The following is a 17,596-nucleotide window of genomic DNA, read 5'->3' as shown; positions in this document are numbered from 1 at the left end:
TTTGTGGGTTGAATTTGTTCATGGGAAAGTAGTTTCTAATGTCAAAATTGGAAATAATTAATGAGTTGTGGCTTTTTATGATGTAGATATTGAGAGTTTGATTTTGATCGGATGATTTGTGTATTTTGGTAAAACGTGTTTTAGACATGATGTAAAGTTAGAATGTTAGTCGTACGATTAAAGATCGGACGATGACTGGAAATATAGGGTAGAATGGTAAATATTGAAAATGAGTTGTATAATGTGAGATTGGTACTCCTCAAATCTAGTGATGTGATGTGTGATGAATAGTTGTTTTTTTTTACCTTACGTATGTGTTTGATGGATGTAATATGATGACATTGCATGTATGGTTGATGAATATATTGTCTATCTTTGGACCTCGCTAAGAACGACGATAGGAGTTGGTGAAATGCGGCAGAGAAGATGGCAATATTTTCCGATGTGAAAGTAACAAAGGTTGGGTTTTTTATGTGTTTTTTTTTTTTCTGAAATTGTTGTGTGTTGATTTATTTACAAGAAAGTAGTTTTTTAGGGGGTCAAAATTGGAAATAATGGGTGGAATTATGTTTTATCATTGTTGTAGATATGTGCATTTTGATCTTTGATTAGATTATTTATGTTCTCATTACGTTTATATATATCCATTTTGTAAAGTTATAACATCAGTCGTATAATTATAGATCAGACGATTGCTATTGCACGTCCGCATGGATTCCTTGATTGGAAATGTTGCTTAGAATGGAAAATAATGAAAATGAGATGTACAATGTGATATGAGATTGGCACTCCTTGAATCCAGTGAGGTGATGCATTGATGAATAGTTTTTTTTTTTTTTTTTTTACATGTGTGCTTGATGGAGATGTACCTTTGAATTGGATATTATGATATCCTGAGAATTCTATAATTGTATAGTGAAAACTATATTTAATTAGGAAAGGTGAAAAATTTCCAAATTCACGTACACAAATGGAACGAGGTTCCATGTAAAAGAGAAACAAGTTGAAGCTAGATTATGGGTCATAAACAAATGGTTTATTTTTACAAGAGGACTTAACTATACATTTGGTCCCTTATGTTTATTTTAGGTTTTAATTTGGTCTCTTACATTTAAAAAAGTATCAATTTGGTCTCTTACGTTTATTTTAGGTTTCAAGTTAGTCATTTTCGTTAGTTTTGTCACTAACACTATTTGAATAATACACGTGTCAGCGTGTCCAAGTGTCATGTGTCCAAGTTTGTCACTAAATAAGGAGTTTATATTAGGAATCTATTATGATAATCATCCACGTCTGAAACGTATTTTAATGTCCAAAAGTTAGATAGGATGGTCTTTGTGTAAAGATTATATCGCCCCTAATTTTTATGAAATACAAGTAATTTGAGAAAAGAAAAAGGTCAAGAAATATGTGTAAAATGAATTTGAAAAAGTTATATAAATGCAAATAATCAAGATTCACGTAACTCACCACTAGTCTAATATTTGTTTAAAACTTTATGACGTATTTTTTTTTTTTTTTTTAAAAGTTGATGGTTTATAAGTACCACCAACTTATTTACAAAGAAAATACTACAATTGCTGCTGTCAAGGATCGAACCCCTGACCAACAGCCTACACCCGCTCAGTCAGCAAGTGCCAACTGAGCTACCCCACCCACCCCTGACGTATTTTTTTTTTTTATAAGCAAAAGGATTGAATTAAAAAGAGTGCAAGGGGCACTCAACCCTTACAAAAATTACGAAAACCATTAGATACTTAGAATGCAAGCTAATGGATCGTTACACCAGTCTGAGAATACAAATGAAGGATTAAGTTCTATTCGACCTACAAACCAAACCCAAGAAATAAAAATAATCTGATCAACAAGTAAGGCCAAATTAAACACATCTCCACGAAACATAATGTTGTTTCGAGTTCGCCATATACTCCAAGTGGTTGCTAGCCAAATGACATGACGAGCTTTAGCAAGACTCTTACTCTTCACCAAATCACCAAAAGTAGTGAAATGCTTCCATACTTCCTCAAATGTTATAAAATTCATGTCCAGCCATTCATACACTTTATGACGTATTATTGTTATGGTATAATTCACGTTTTGGTCACAAAAAAAAAATTATATAACTTCTTTTTTAAAACAAAAAGTATACTTCCGGTTAATATTTGTTTGAATTTATAATGCTAAATTGCACTTTTGGCACCCTAAGTTTCATAAACTTGCAATTTTTGCCTCCTAATTTTAAAAATAGCACTTTTAGCCCTATTTTTACCCCTTTTACAAAAGACCAATTGACGTGACAAGTGACTTGAGTAACAAAATAAATAAATTGAAAATGAATAAAAACACTAGAAGAAAGTCCTCCAAAATTCTGTATCAGTATTAGATCATCCTCCAAAATTTTGTAACTCAAAAAGCACAGTGTCACCGGTGTTTTCCCTTTAATTAATTAATCCATTGGTGAAGGCATCATATCTAGCTTCCAATAACAACTTCTACACCCTACCCACCCCATTCTCACCACAACACAACCATGCATCCAACATTACAACCGGTCTCTAACTACTTTGCAAATTGTAATTACTGTAAAACATAATGATTATACAATGCAACTGCAAGGGCCATGACGAGGATTTGTCGGGCGGTGGAAAAAACACCGACGGAGAAGAGTGTGTTGTTCCTGGCAGTGATGAAAAACAGAGGAATGTGGCGGCCATGACGGTGTTGAATGAGTTGGAATGGAGGTAGCAATGAGCTATGTGGAGGAGAGTGCGTTGGTGGTGGAGTTGAACGTGACAGAAATAGGTGTCCCCAATGACGGTGGCGGAGAAACAATTTTAAACGAGGATGATCTAATTTAGGAGAACAAACAGAAGTATCACGACTTCCTTCAAGTGTTTTTGCTTCTTCTTTTTTTTTTCAAATTTTTTTTAATTAAGTGGCAAATAATGATGACATGACAGATGAGTCACTCAAGTAATTTGTCATGTATGCGTCGACCAAGTCAAAATTTACCTTTTGCAAAATAAGGTAAACATAGTGAGCTAAAAGTGCTATTTTCAAAATTAGGGGGCCAAAATCCCAAGTTTGTCAAACTTGTCAAAAGTGCAATTTAGCCATTATTTAAATATTTTCAACAATGATTTTTTAACTGAAAAAAACTCAAGTTATTCAAATCAGAAAAAACTCAAGTGCATTCACGAAATAAAGTGGTGGAAGCCTCGAATCAATTATGGACAAATGACATGCCATCTAAAGCGAGTATATTTGGATGGAGATTATTATTATCTAGACTACCAACTCGTATGGCGTTGGCGAAAAAAGGTGTTATTGTTAATCCGCGTGAGTTGTGTTGTGTTTTTTATTTCAGAGAAGAGGAAGATATTGACCATGTGTTTTTCAATTGTTCTTTTTCGCAACAAATTTGGAAGAGAATTTTCGTCTGGCTGAATGTGGATTTTATCCCCTATGAAGTTTGTTGGAAGCACTTTATCTCCTTTGGTGGTTTGGTGAAGAATAAGTCTTATGCAAAAGCTCGACATGTAATTTGGTTGGCAACCACATGAAGCTTGTGGCGATCCCGTAATAATATAATGTTTAGAGGAGATGTCATTAACTTGCAATCTTTAGTGGATCAAATTATTTATATCTCCTGGTTTTGGTTTGTTGGTAGAATAGCTGACCATCTCCAATGGTGATACTTATATTTTTAAGTACTAGTACCTAATAGGTACTCCCATTGGAGCAAAAGCAAAATTGTACCTAATAAGTACTAGTTCTACAATAAGACATAGTACTTAAATAATTTTTGTGGGACCCATTTAAAATGATGTTGAGTTATTGGATAGATGTGCTACTAGTGGGACCAATTTAGAACTTTTGAAAAGGTTTTGGGTTGGAGGGATTGAGTACTTATAATGTACTATTATTAATAAAATTATAAATAAATGATGTGTACATATGGGGCCCACTTAAGTACTAAAAAATGAGTAGCTCCATTGTGGATGCTCTAAGTCTTCTCTTGTATTTTCAGATTGGTGTAAAGATCCATTATCTTGCATTTTTAGCATCTAATGACTTCTTTTAGAATTGTAAGGGTTGGGTACCCCTTGTACTCCTTATAATTCATTTTTTGCTTATAAAAAAAAACATAAAGATAGAAATGAATTATAGAAAAGCTTGCATCCCCCAAACTGATATAGCGGCAACACTCTATGCAAAACAAATAAAGACCACCCACAAAGATGTAACTCGAATCTCCAAACATTGAATCAGGCAATCTAAACAATAGAACAAGTTATAATATGAAGGAGCCAATGCACAAAACAGTTGAACACTTCAATCCTAGCCTGGGTGCTGAGAATTCGGGTAGCGATGACCGGCTCTGAATTTGGTCTGATCTCGTGTTACAGGCAACACAAAGCAACAATTGTTCATGGATTTTGATCATTCTACATATTAAAAAATAGACTGATTCAAGAGCAAAAGATGTGGGTATATAATGAGATAAGAATGAGATTGAGTTTCTAGGTTTGGGATTGATGAGTTGATGAATATATGGGTTTGGAGTTGATTAACTTCTAGGTTTTATTTTTTATTTGCTACAAAATGATAATTATGAATTGTTGAAAAATATTTAAATAATTAATAAATATCCAGTCATCAATATATATACAGTCAACATATGTCACAACGTCCACGTAAGCATTGACCAAGTAAAAATCAAAGGGGGCCTTGTTTTTGCAAAAGGGGCTAAAGTTAAAATAGCCAAAAATGCTATTTTTAAAATTAAGGGGTCAAAATCGCAAGATTGTGAAACTTAGGGAGCCAAAAATGCAATTTAACCTACATTTAAATATAAGTGGATTTACGCACAAAATTAACTATAATTGGATCAACAGATTCATCAAATCAAAACACTTGAAACATTGATTAGTATCTCATCAAGATATTTTGTCTCCTTTATAAATCTTGTTGTGTCTCTTTCTATCTCGATCCATCTTATATGATTTATTTCCTTTTTCAAAATCTATACAATCTTCATCACTGCTCTTCGATTTGAATAAGGTTTGATCTCTAGTGAGTCAATCATTATGGATATCTTTCACCAAGTGTGTTAAAGAGGATAGTTTTGTTCAAGTCCTCATTGTTCAGTAAGCACTTACTTTTCATTTGTGTTTACTTTTAATCTTCCGAATTCACATTTTAACTTGCAAACGATATTTCATTCAAAATATTACATTGAGGCAAGAGGACAAAAGGAATACATTTTTATAAGATTTGCTAGTTAAAGTGCAAACTGAATTCACATTTTAAGTAACGAATTGTGTTTAACCAAATTTTACGTTTTTACAACGCTAGCTACTTAATATGCAAGGGGTTAAAAAATGAAAAGACAAGGGGCACGCAAGAAGGGTGGGGTGGGGGAGGGGCAAAAAGAAATTCCCTAAAAAGACTCATCAAATTGTAGGTCTAGCAGCTCAAATCATTGGCCCATTCATATCAACTTGGGAGATGACAAACATTTCTACGAATGAAGTTTTAGGGCGACACCCCGACACCCCAAGTTCAAAGAAACAAGTTATTACAACATAATGCTACAAAGAATAAATGAGAAAGAAACATGAATGAGTTACAAAACTTGAAAAATGAGTTGCCAAAAAAACACTCACATGGTATGATAGATTTATAATCTAGACTCTGGAAAGCTACCACCCAATATAATTTATCTGAAAACCATTACTATTTGTGTTGTCGAACCTATAAGTTGAGTATCCATGATGAATTAAAAGTCTTGGCCGATCCTTCGGAATTAGGGGGTTCCATCATGAACATTCCTCGTCTTATAATGTAGACTAGATTTCTGGTAAACTACCACCCGTTGTAATTTCTCTGAAATCCATTACTACTCGTGTTGGTGAACCTAGAAGCTGAGTACCCATGATGAAAAGTCCTTCCTGATCCTTCGGAATTAGGGGTTCCATCATGAAAATTCCCCATCTTATAAGATTTAGAACCAAAAGTGTGACTACCGGTACCATTATTAAAATAACGATGATTGTTAGTACTATTATAAGTACATGGTGTTACTGGAGACCTCCAACTATCCCTTTTGGAATTGGAAGGAGAGAATTCACCCGGATGCTCTGTCATCCAACCACCTCTATGCTTTGATTTCTTTGGTGTTTTAATGTCACTTTCTTCAGTATAAAGCCTTGTCTTTTTACTAGAATTACCATATTCATGAGGTGCAGACTCATATCCCATGTAGCCATTCTCTTTTTGGGATCTTGGTGTTTCCCATAATTTATGTTTCCTATTGCCTACCTGTGGAAGTGAACCCAGCAGCGGACAAGAATTGATTTATTCAGTTATTATTCTAAAAGAAACCGAGTGAAGAGATATGTATCATGTGGCATGAAAGCATAAAAACCAATAATAATAATAATAGATAATAGCAAACAACTAAAATAATTTTAGTAACTTGTACCGTGGCAGAATTTGGGCATTCTCGGGAAAAATGTCCTTCTTCACCACACCTATAGCATAAGCTAGGTGTGGCTGGATCATTGGTCTCGGGTTGCCACCTTGAACATGCCTGCATTGATTGATCCTCAGATATTAATTTAGAATTTCATTCATTTGCTGAGTTAAGTTAATGATTTTTAAAAATATCCTAAATTGTACCTTAGCAGAACTTGGGCATTCTCGGGAAAAATGTCCCTTTTCACCACACCTATAGCATGAACTAGGTGTGGCTGTATCATTGGTCTCGGGTTGCCACCGTGAGCTTGCCTGCATTGATTGATCCTCATAAATTAATTTAGAATTTCATTCATTTGTGGAGTTAACGGTTTTTAAAAATATCTTGGTGTATGCCTTAGTAGTTAATTTTAGCACGACAAAGATAAAATTAAAGAAAAAGCAAACCAAATGATTTTGGAAAGAAAGAGCCATGCAGAAATGATGGTCTAGATCACGGAGGGAAATAACCAATAACAGAAAAGATAAATAGATAAAATCATTTTAACAACCATATAGACATTTCTTGAAAAGTACCTTAACAGAACTTGAGCATTCTCGGGCAAAATGTCCTTTTTCACCACAATTATAGCATGAACTAGGCGTGGCAGCATCAGTGGCCTCATTTTGCAACCTTGAACATGCCTGCACCAATTGATTTTCATACTTTATGCGTACTCAAATTTATTAAATAATAAGTTATTTACATGTCCAGTCAAAAAATTTAAAAACAGATCAGTGTGCTTTACTCCTAGTAAGCAAAAAGATGAAATTAATGGAAAAGCAAACCTAACTACTTTTGGAAAGGAAAAATGATGCCTAATGTATCATCAAGATTAAAAGAAAAAAAATCATAGAAGGTCAATAAACCATTGAAAGACTTACCCAACCAATATGACCCATTTGACCACATCTGTAGCAAGAAAATTCTTTTGGCATAGCCTCTGTTGTGTTGACGCAGCATAAGTGGCCAAATTTCATGCAGACATAACATTGTATTTCCTAGTTAAACAAAAGGAAATAAAGTAAACAATCATCAACCGAACATTTCATAATCCATATCTGATGTGCCCATTAATAACTAAGTGAACTCAACCAAAAACCTTTTGCATAGTTTTTCCCATAAAAATAAAATAAAAGAAGTAAAAGGAAGCAAAAGAGATGGACGAGACCAACCTTGAGATCATCCTGCGAATAATCATTTTTGCAAAAAAACATATCATGCCCAAAATTCCCGCATCTCAAGCACACTGTCAAGCTTTTAGAATTAGAATCGCCGCCGTGCTTCTTTGGACAGTCTTTAGACCGGTGACCAACTATCTTGCAGGTAGAGCAATATCGTGCCTACAGAAAACAGAAGGAAATCTATAATTCTAGATAAACCATAACACCCATGATAAAACACTTTTAAGCAATGAGAAACCAATATGACGAAGTATACTATAAGCTTGTAATTCATTCCACTGAAATTAGTAAGTTTCATTTTATGTACATTTGGATTCAACCAAAAAAAATCTCTTCAATGTTGATTGAGTGAAAAGTAGTTTGTTTAAATTCCACCACGGCACTATCACGCCACTATTGTATTGTCAAATAGCAGCTACAGCAATGCTATAGCACCCTAGCATAGCGGAATTTGAACAAACTGCTATTTTTGCGATTGACAGCACTGATTTGACAACATTGTGCCCTAAATCATCAGTTTGACCAAATCCCACTATTCTCTATCCCTATAATGCTGCTATTTGACAACACCCGATCAAACTCAAGTCAATCCAGCCCAATAGTGCATGAACTGTAACAGGAACGGTGCCACCTAGCCGCCACCGCAGTCAATTAGTCCTTGCACCGTAGACTCAACCAATCAATAAAAACTAGTGAACACACGCATGTCGATCAAACCTATTGCATATAGTCAGTAACTATAGTAAACATTGCTCCTTCAAACAGAAACAAATAGGAGAAGCAAATCAGACGTACCATAGTGCATTTTTTGACATTATGACTCAAACTGCCACATATAAAACAAGGTTTCTTGCGCCTAGCAGCTGTACAGTTGAAAGAAGCATGGCCTTCTTCACCGCAATTAAAGCATGTTCCCCAAATACTAACACTGTCTGATGGAGGATCAAAATACCTAGGACCACGCTGATGATAGAACAGAAACATATACCCAAAGTAAGCCTTGGAGAAAGTACAACAGCATTTTCAACATCACATTTCAGGAAAATATTTTAACTCACAAGCAGCTTACGCAGAACAACATTGTCACTCGTATTAACCACCCCTGTTTCTGCTTTACCAGGCTCCACTTTTTCTGGATCTTCAATTGTCTCTACAGCTTCTTTTTCTTCTTCTTCAACTATAACAGCCTATATAAGAAAAATTCATTGTTTCAAAAATAACAAAAAACACAACCCAAATTCTTCTTTCTTGGATAAACAATCCATTATTTCAAATTCCGTTGTCTTAAAAACATTAGATTTTAATAAGAGAAGTTTGAGTGTGTTTCAAGCACACCCTTGTAGTGTTAAAGAGTAAGCACAGTTTTCCATAAAAAGGACAACACATAAAAATCATATTTTTGTTGAAGACTAAGAATGCCCAATTTTCCATTGAAATACAAGCGGAAAAATAAAATTTTATAAGAAAAATTTTCAATTGAACAAATCTAACAGAGACTAACATTTACAGTTTGAACATCAGATTCATGCTTTTTCTTTTTCTTCTTTTTCTGAGTCTTAATCTCCTCACTATGCGATTCAGAACCAGCGTTTCCTGTCAGTGCATTCAATACAGCGTTAGAAAGCACTTTCAACATTTCAGAACAAATATTACAACTCACAAGCAACTTACGCAGTACAACATCGTCGCTCATATCAACAACACTTGTCTCTACTTCGGTATGCTGCACTTTCTCCACAACTTCATCAATTATCTCTACATTTTCCTTTTCTTCTTCAACTACAACAGCCTGCATAAGCAAAGCCAACACAAGTGTTTCGTAAAACACAACCCCAAAGTAAGCAATTACGGTGTGTTACAAATCATATACCCTTCTTTCTAGTGTTACAAACTAAGGCCGTATTTCCTTAAAAACGACAACATAAATTTTTTTTTTTTTTTTTTGCAAATTAAGACTAAGACAACAAAAAAGTCAAATTGTTTTTCATATAAGCTATAAGCCATTTTCACAAGCTATCCTACAAAGTTTATGAAAATAAGCTAAAACAGCTTACAAACATGTCATAAGCTATTTACATAAGCTCTCCTAAGCTAGATAAGCTCATATAAGTCAGTTGGAGAAAACTCTAAGAAAGCCCAACTTTTTATATTGAAAATTAAGGGGCATAAAAAAGATCAATTTTTATAAACTAAGTCTTCAATTGAACAAGTCGAAAAGAGACTAACTTTTACAGCCTCAATTTCAGATTCAAGCTTTTTCTTTTTCTTCTTCTTTTTCTGAGTTTTGATCTCCACACTGTGCGATTTAAAGCCAGTGTTTCCTGTCAGTGCATCCAATACAACGTTAGAAAACTCTTTCAACATTACATTTCAAAACAAATATTAAACTCACAAGCAGCTTACGCAATACAGCATCGTCGCTTGTATCAACAACACTTGTCTCTGCTTTGGCATGCTCCACTTTCTCCGCAACCTCAATTGTCTCTACATTTTCTTTTTCTTCTTCTTCAACTATAACAGCCTACATAAGCAAAGCCAACAAAAGTGCTTCAAGAACACAATCTCAAACATTCTTAAACTACTTATGGATAAATAGTATACCATTTCATCTCTAATAATTGTCTTAAACCCATTAAATTTTAACTTAATCAGAGTAGTAAGCAATTAAGGTGTGTTACAATCATATACCCTTCTAGTGTTATAAAGTAAACTAAGGGCAGTTTTCCTTAAAAACAACAAGGCAGTGTTTGAATAAAACTTAATTAAGCGTGTATACAATCATATAAGTTCTTGTTTGTAAGTTATTTGTATAACCAAAAAAAATATATATAACAAAAGAGAACAAGTCCAATTGGCTATAAGTTGTTTTCACAAGCTATCCTAAAGAGTTTATGAAAATAAGCCGAAAACAACTTACAAACATATGGCCTGTTTGAATTGGCTTATTTGAGCTTATTTACATGTATATGTTTGGTGAAAATGTTTGAATGAACTTATGAAAACAGCTTATGAGAATTTTCATAAGCTCTTTTGAACTTATTTTCATAAGTTCTACAAAATAACTTACAAAAACAGCTTATAGAATACACACACACAAAAAAAAAAAGCATTTAACTTCATTTTATCTTTAGAAAATAGCTTGCGTAAGCTTGTACATAAGTGCTTATCATATAAGGATTTTGTGTTATAAGCTCCCCTAAGCTAGACGCCTAGACAAGCTCGTATAAGTCAATTAGAACAAACTCTAAGAAATCCCAATTTTTCACATTGCAAAAAAGGGGCAAAAAATTCAATTTTTACAAACTAAATTTTCAATTCAACAAATAAAAACAGAGACTAAAACTTACAGCTTCAAATTCAGATTCAAGCTTCTTCCTTTTCTTTTTCTTCTTCCTCTTTAACTTAATATCATCACTATCCACTTTGGAATCAGCAATTACTCTTGGAGCATCCAATGCGGCGCCGTTTTGGAGATTTGTTGAACGATTGTGAAGCGCTTTTTGAATAATTTCAAGGCTGAGATCCTTGTTTGCTTCTTCATCATCATCACTGATTGCTGTGATTGAAGAATTTGTTGCGTCTTCTTCGAGCTCAATCTTCTTCGCTGATTTCTTTTTGCTTCCCATGTTTCAGTTCAATTTTTTCCCCAACCCTAACCCTAATTATGATATGGTTTTGTTCGGTCTTGGAATAAATTAACGATTAACGATTGTTTTTGTATTAATTAAGAAATAAAACCAAAATAAAATTGTTTTCAATAATTACTAACTACAGTATTTTATTCAATCTTTTAGTCAAGGTAATTTATTCAAAAGAATAAATAAATTGCTTTCTTTTACAATAATAATCACACAATTTATTTATTATTAGAAAAAATAAGACTAAAATAAAATTATTTTCAATAATTACTGACTACGGTATTTTATTCAATCTTCCTTCAAAAAAAAAAGTATTTTATTCAATCTTTAGTCAAAAGTATTTTATTCAATCTGTCAAATAAAAGTATTTTATTCAAAAGAACAAATAAATTGATTTCTTTTTTTTTTGTACAAATAAATTTATTTCTTTTACAAAATAGTCACACAATTTTATTATTAAAGAAAAAAGACTAAAACAAAATTGTTTTCAATAATTAGTAACCACAATATTTTGGTGCTTTTAATAACAAAAATCATGCCGCTTGAATTTCGATGAGTTGATCAACTTGTCAAGAGAGAAATCTTCTTGTTTAAACATCCTATTGTTTGACCTCTTTGTTTCGGTTTTAAAAAAATGATTTTTTTGTATTTTTTAAAATAATTTTTTGAAAATCATTTTTTAAAATATTACAAATTTTTTTAAGCCACTAGATTTGGTCTAGTGGTGAGGAGTTTGGGTAGTACTATATAGATCCTGGGTTCGATTCTCAGCTAATTGTAAACAAAAAAAAATATTACAAGTTTTTTATATTTATTTTTTCTAAATTGAAACACTAATTTTAACATCATATAACATAAACATATATTACTAAAGATCAAAAAATATTCAAAATCACAATTTTTTCAAAAATTTGTATTTCAAAATTGAATTTTATGAAAATCTAATAAAGTGATTTTTCGAATTTTTTATATACAAAAAAGTTTCAAAAAGTATGATCCCCAATAATTTGACATGCAAAAGAAACTAGTCCCACACCCGTGCGATGCACAGGTGTTATGTGGTATTTTATATTATAATGTTGAAAAATTATTTGTATAAATTGTAACAATAAGTATTATAAAATGAAAATAATAATAATAATAATAATAATAATAATAATAATATAAAAGTGATGTACTTATCACTTCCTCCAACCAATATATATACCTTTTTTTTTTGACCGAAAAAAAAAAGAAGGGATGTATAATAATTTCCTCCAACCAATATATATACCTATATGTATAGAGAATGAGTACGGACCATCAAAATTGAATGAAATATATTTATTTTTTTGGTGGGGTGTGTCAGCCAATGCAATAGTGCAACGCATAGGCGACACACTAAAATTGAATGAAATATGATAATGATAATGGTTATTATATATTTCAATCTCATAACCTAACTTTTTGCATAACCTTCACTCTTCTCTAAAATTATAATGTAATTAAGTCAATAATGTATATCTTCGTATTTTTTTTGTGTGACTAAATTATAAACTCTTTGTTTTTTTTTTGACTAAAAATTATAAACTCTTTGTTGTTTCTATGAAAACGGTTGACATTTAAATGGGATAAATGTTGAAAGAGAATCCAACCATGTTCATCTTCATTGTCACTAAGAAATGTTATAATAATGTAGAAAAATGTAACATCACAACATCAATTTTTGGATAATTGGAGAGGTATAATTCAATAATAATGTAGAAAATTGTAACATCTTGTGACATCAATTTTTGGATAATTGGAGAAGCATAATTCTTTATTATTTATTATGAGACTGATATAATATAAAAAAAAATAGAGATGAGAATGATATAATATTGATTATATTGAAAAAAAATATAAGGAATTGATGTGGAAACAAAAAAAATAGAGATGAAAATGATATAATATAAGGAAGTGATGTGGCATTATTGTGTGATTTAATTGGATGTAAATGAGTGATGTGGATTAGGGTTAAGATGGATAGTAGGAGAACTATCTAGGAATTATATATATAGATAACATTATTAGAAAAATGCACTGCATCCTAACCAAAAGAAATAACAACAATTACAGATATTAAATGTAATAATTGAATTTTAGTGTAATAATTGAATTGTAGTTTTTTTTTACCGTAAAAAATATTTTGTAGCAATAAGAAAATACAAATATTTTTTATGGTATCGAGTAAAATACAAATTAAAGAAAAAAATAGCACTCATAATGGAGTACATTTTTCACTTATTACTTTTATTTCACCAAAAAACAAAAATCGGTTTAAATGTATCTACTAAAATTTATGCATTCGAAATTGGGTAGGAAAATGTGACGCTCTTCCTTTTAGGTTATGAAAAGGGGGCGTTAAAACGTCCGACCTAACAATTGATCCATTCCTATTGTTTGAAAATTCTATAATGTATTAGGAAAATATCAACTAGTGCCCTAGTAAAATGGTCTTCCAACTTGTCTAATTATCCTTTTAAAAATATAAAATGCACTATTTTTAATACAAAACTTATAGTATGTTTTGGTATCTTAACCAATGCATTCGACTGGTGTCTCAGAGGCATTAATTAGCATAACCCAATATATTAAACATTAGCTTAAAAAAATATATTTTAATACACTGTAAATTGAATTAAAAACACATAAAAAAATCGAGGGACAATAAGAATCATACTTTGAAACGTTTTTTATAAAATTTAAAATTATATGACATATTTATAAGGAAAACATTTTTCTTTTTTCGAAAGAACCAAATTTATCTCATATTATTACTAATTACTAATAGCATCGACAATAGAGATTGACATCAACTTTAATACTTGAGATTTGCACTTAACCTTACCAACCGGTGGGGGTACCCATTTAACCAACTATGGCCGACATGAATGTGCACCTCACCTGTATGGTTATTGCGCAACTTTGCACATTACCATCGGTCGCTGGTTAAGGAACGTTGCAAGTTGCAGCCCTTTGATAAATTGTTGTAACAACTTCATCCCAAAGTTTCAAATTGCGATTTTTCCAAATATTTCATTTTTTTTTACTAAACTAGCATAATGCCCGTGCGTAGGCACGGGTCGCGGCGTTGCCGCAATATTTTTTTTATCGTAGGGTGAGTATTGTATATTACGAAATTAGTCTCATTATAAAATTATTCAATCATTGCAAAAATAATATTTTCATTAGTATGTTCTTTTAATATAGTTACTAGTAATAGACCCGTGCTATCGCACGGGTCGTAACGTTACGCTGTATTTTTTTCAGTTCGACTTTTCATAAGTTGACATATGTAAATTAACATTAATATAACTGAATTAGAAATGAAACATGTGAAATCAAACATCAAGGTAACTGAATTACAATTTCTTGTCAATGTCTATTACAATTTGAAGGAAAACTTGAAACCAAAAATCAAACATTTAGGTAGGTTACATATGGATCTCACATATATGTATCCAATTAAGTTGTAACCTTATAAACTTTACCAACATTTGGATAAACATGTTTGAACTCAATTCGAAGCCTATCACCGAATTGAATTCCATTGTCAAAGCAAAAGTTTTTCCATCCTCCAACAATGTGGACATTTTCAGAAGGATTGGTTGGATACCTTAAATGGACCTTTGAAGTGTTTGTTCCTGGTACTTCAAGAATTAGGGTTTGCAAATTCAAATCACGAACATATTTTGACAATTCATTTGGCAAAGTCTATAAAACAAAATTTGAAGAATTAGACAAAATATAAATAAGAGATAATAAATATCATAGACATTTAAAAAAACTAAGTTGAGATGTGAAAAATCAAATGAAAAGAGAAAAACTTACAATTTGTGTTTTGCTGAAATGGTTGAAATGGTTAAGAGTGAATTCAAAGATATGTACATCGGGAATTTCATGATCTGCAAATCCCAATGGAATAAAACTTACTGCGTAGGTGTTAGGTGCATTTTGAATTTGAACTCCAAGTCTGGAATCTTCCAATCTATCATAATAATCTTCACCATTTTTCTCAAGGAATTCAGCGTAATCCGGGTCAATTTCTTCATAATTTTCACGGTTAAATTGACTAAAACAAAGAAAACAAATTAAATAAAATGTAGTCTGCAAACAATCACTTTTGTTGATAAGTACGAATGTAATACATATACACCTATTGTTGTTATTAAAACATTTAATAATAGAAAGCATGAAAGTATATATATTTGGTATGAATACATTTTAGATATGAAAATGAAAGCATCCGATTATAGTCGACTGTTAAATCACTGTTCCTAGTTAATCAAACAGATTTCCTTAAATGAAAGGATAAAAATCTGGATCTATGGTTTGATAATATTCGATAGAAAAAAGAATTTAAATTAATGTTGTTGTATCAAGTATGAATATATAATACTAACCACGTAAATTATTAACATATGATTGAGATGAAATTATATAAATGAAAATAAGAAGGTTATAATGAATAAACCTAATATTCAAATAGACAGATTATATAACGATAATAATCTTCAATTAAAGGATAATAACCTTCAAACTTAAGAAGGATCTAATGAATAAACGTAATATTCAAACCTATTATCTTCAATTAAAGGATAACAATATTGATCGATTTTATTTAATTAAATTTGCCAATTAAATAAAAAAATTGAAAATAATAATTATTGGGATTATTACTTTAAAATTGTACTATTAAGTTGAGAAAGTTAAAGATTATCATAATAATCATTTGTCATGATTTTTGTATTATAACTTTTCCAAACTAAACCCTAATATAAGTTTTTTTCGGAATATAAAATAGATGTAGTGAAGATAAACATAGAGGTTGATGTTAAACAGATGAATCGAAAAAACTTACCTTTTTGAGCTAGAAGACATCGCGAAAGAGGGATATGAATTTACGGCAGGATGAAGATGTTGAAAGGGATGGAAATGTTGTGATATGCAGATTGTTGAATTGTAGGGATATGGTTTGGTGTTTTAATTGAATGTTATCATATATGTGGTCCTGCATAAGGTAATAATTGGTTTAATAATGAATGGGCCAAATTGGTTATTGTTTTTTAGGTCCATTTGGATATATTTTATGTTACTCATGATTTATTATTGAACTATATGAAACATATTTTATTTAAAATTTGTTTTTGCCAAATTAAATTTATAAATATAATTGACCTAGGTAATATATAAAATTTAAAAACACGAAATATATGAAACATATTAATTGTGAGAAAAATATGAATAAATAAATTATTAAAATTAAAAACTTAAAACATTAATGTTGAGAATTACATTGATTTAACATAAAAAAATACATACTAATGAACAAACGAACTGATTTAGAGAACAATTTTAAACTTTGATAAGCAGATGCAAATTTCATACGGATCCTGTCTCCTGGCTCAAAATTGTTCATTCTACAAAAGATCTTCCACTCTTCTCCAAATGGAAGTGAATAAATATGACAAAAGTTTGTAAAAAATCAAAGTTTTAAAATAAAATAATCAATTACATTTTTTGAATATAAAAATTATTAAAATGTTAAATAATACATAAAACTTTGAATAAATAGTTGAACATAAAGAATATCACTACATATATGAATTGGTTCAAAAAATTTTCATTGATATAATAAGTGACTTAGATAATATAAAATAGTTCATTGATTGGTCTTAGCATTAAGTGACAATAATTTGAAACATAGCTTGGTCTAGAAAGAAACATACGCATGATACAATACGTTCATATTACAATAACATGTTCATGAAAGGATTCAAGTGAAACACAGGGAAAATAAAAAGATGTCTTGGTTAAGTCAAACAAACAGTTGAAGATATATATATATATTGATGGAAACTCATTTGAGAAGCCCAATGATCAAATTTTTTGGAGGATTGTCAAGCTTGAAAACCAAATTGTCTCCTTCCTTCAAATTGGTCGCCTTGACGATTCGAGACCATTCCTTAGAAATGTATCTTTCAGCTTTGTTTCTCTTAGCAACAATGATGTTGCTTGGAATAATCATGAATGTCACCCCATTGATTTGAATCTCAATCAAAAGATGCTTAACTTTTGGTTTCAAGACATCTCTTGCAATTTCTTTAGGGAAGTGCTGAAATTGAAAATTGACACATAAATATTACACTAACTGTGAATATTTATTAAAAGGTAGATCAAAGTTGATTATGTTCTCACAGACATTAAAAAACATACCATGACGTTGTAACCAA

General features: G+C 31.3%; 2 protein-coding genes across 4 annotated transcripts; both read right to left on the bottom strand.

Annotated features, from left to right (window-relative positions):
* Window positions 1-5,564: 5,564 nt before the first annotated feature.
* LOC123923557 lies at window positions 5,565-11,414 on the bottom strand. 2 transcript variants are annotated; one of them, XM_045976255.1, is made up of 13 exons: window positions 11,052-11,414; window positions 10,108-10,225; window positions 9,931-10,025; window positions 9,376-9,493; window positions 9,206-9,297; window positions 8,763-8,891; window positions 8,500-8,667; window positions 7,696-7,863; window positions 7,405-7,521; window positions 7,057-7,164; window positions 6,685-6,792; window positions 6,488-6,595; window positions 5,565-6,324 (listed from the first exon to the last, which is right to left on the bottom strand). In XM_045976255.1, exons 1-13 carry the CDS (start codon window positions 11,328-11,330, stop codon window positions 5,869-5,871), a joined length of 2,064 nt encoding a protein of 687 aa, XP_045832211.1. In that variant the 5' UTR covers window positions 11,331-11,414; the 3' UTR covers window positions 5,565-5,868. The 2 variants fall into 2 exon arrangements, with proteins under 2 accessions (XP_045832211.1, XP_045832210.1); XM_045976254.1 differs by having other exon boundaries at window positions 9,206-9,493; window positions 11,052-11,401.
* Window positions 11,415-14,732: 3,318 nt separating this feature from the next.
* LOC123924747 lies at window positions 14,733-16,250 on the bottom strand. 2 transcript variants are annotated; one of them, XM_045977714.1, is made up of 3 exons: window positions 16,225-16,250; window positions 15,195-15,435; window positions 14,733-15,077 (listed from the first exon to the last, which is right to left on the bottom strand). In XM_045977714.1, exons 1-3 carry the CDS (start codon window positions 16,242-16,244, stop codon window positions 14,829-14,831), a joined length of 510 nt encoding a protein of 169 aa, XP_045833670.1. In that variant the 5' UTR covers window positions 16,245-16,250; the 3' UTR covers window positions 14,733-14,828. The 2 variants fall into 2 exon arrangements, with proteins under 2 accessions (XP_045833670.1, XP_045833669.1); XM_045977713.1 differs by lacking the exon at window positions 16,225-16,250 and having other exon boundaries at window positions 15,195-15,651.
* Window positions 16,251-17,596: the final 1,346 nt, after the last annotated feature.

The sequence above is a fragment of the Trifolium pratense genome, linkage group LG4, assembly GCF_020283565.1.
Source record: "Trifolium pratense cultivar HEN17-A07 linkage group LG4, ARS_RC_1.1, whole genome shotgun sequence".
NCBI lineage: Eukaryota > Viridiplantae > Streptophyta > Magnoliopsida > Fabales > Fabaceae > Trifolium > Trifolium pratense.
The sequence above is the reverse complement of the archived record's forward strand: the minus strand, read 5'-3'. Positions and strand labels throughout refer to the sequence as shown.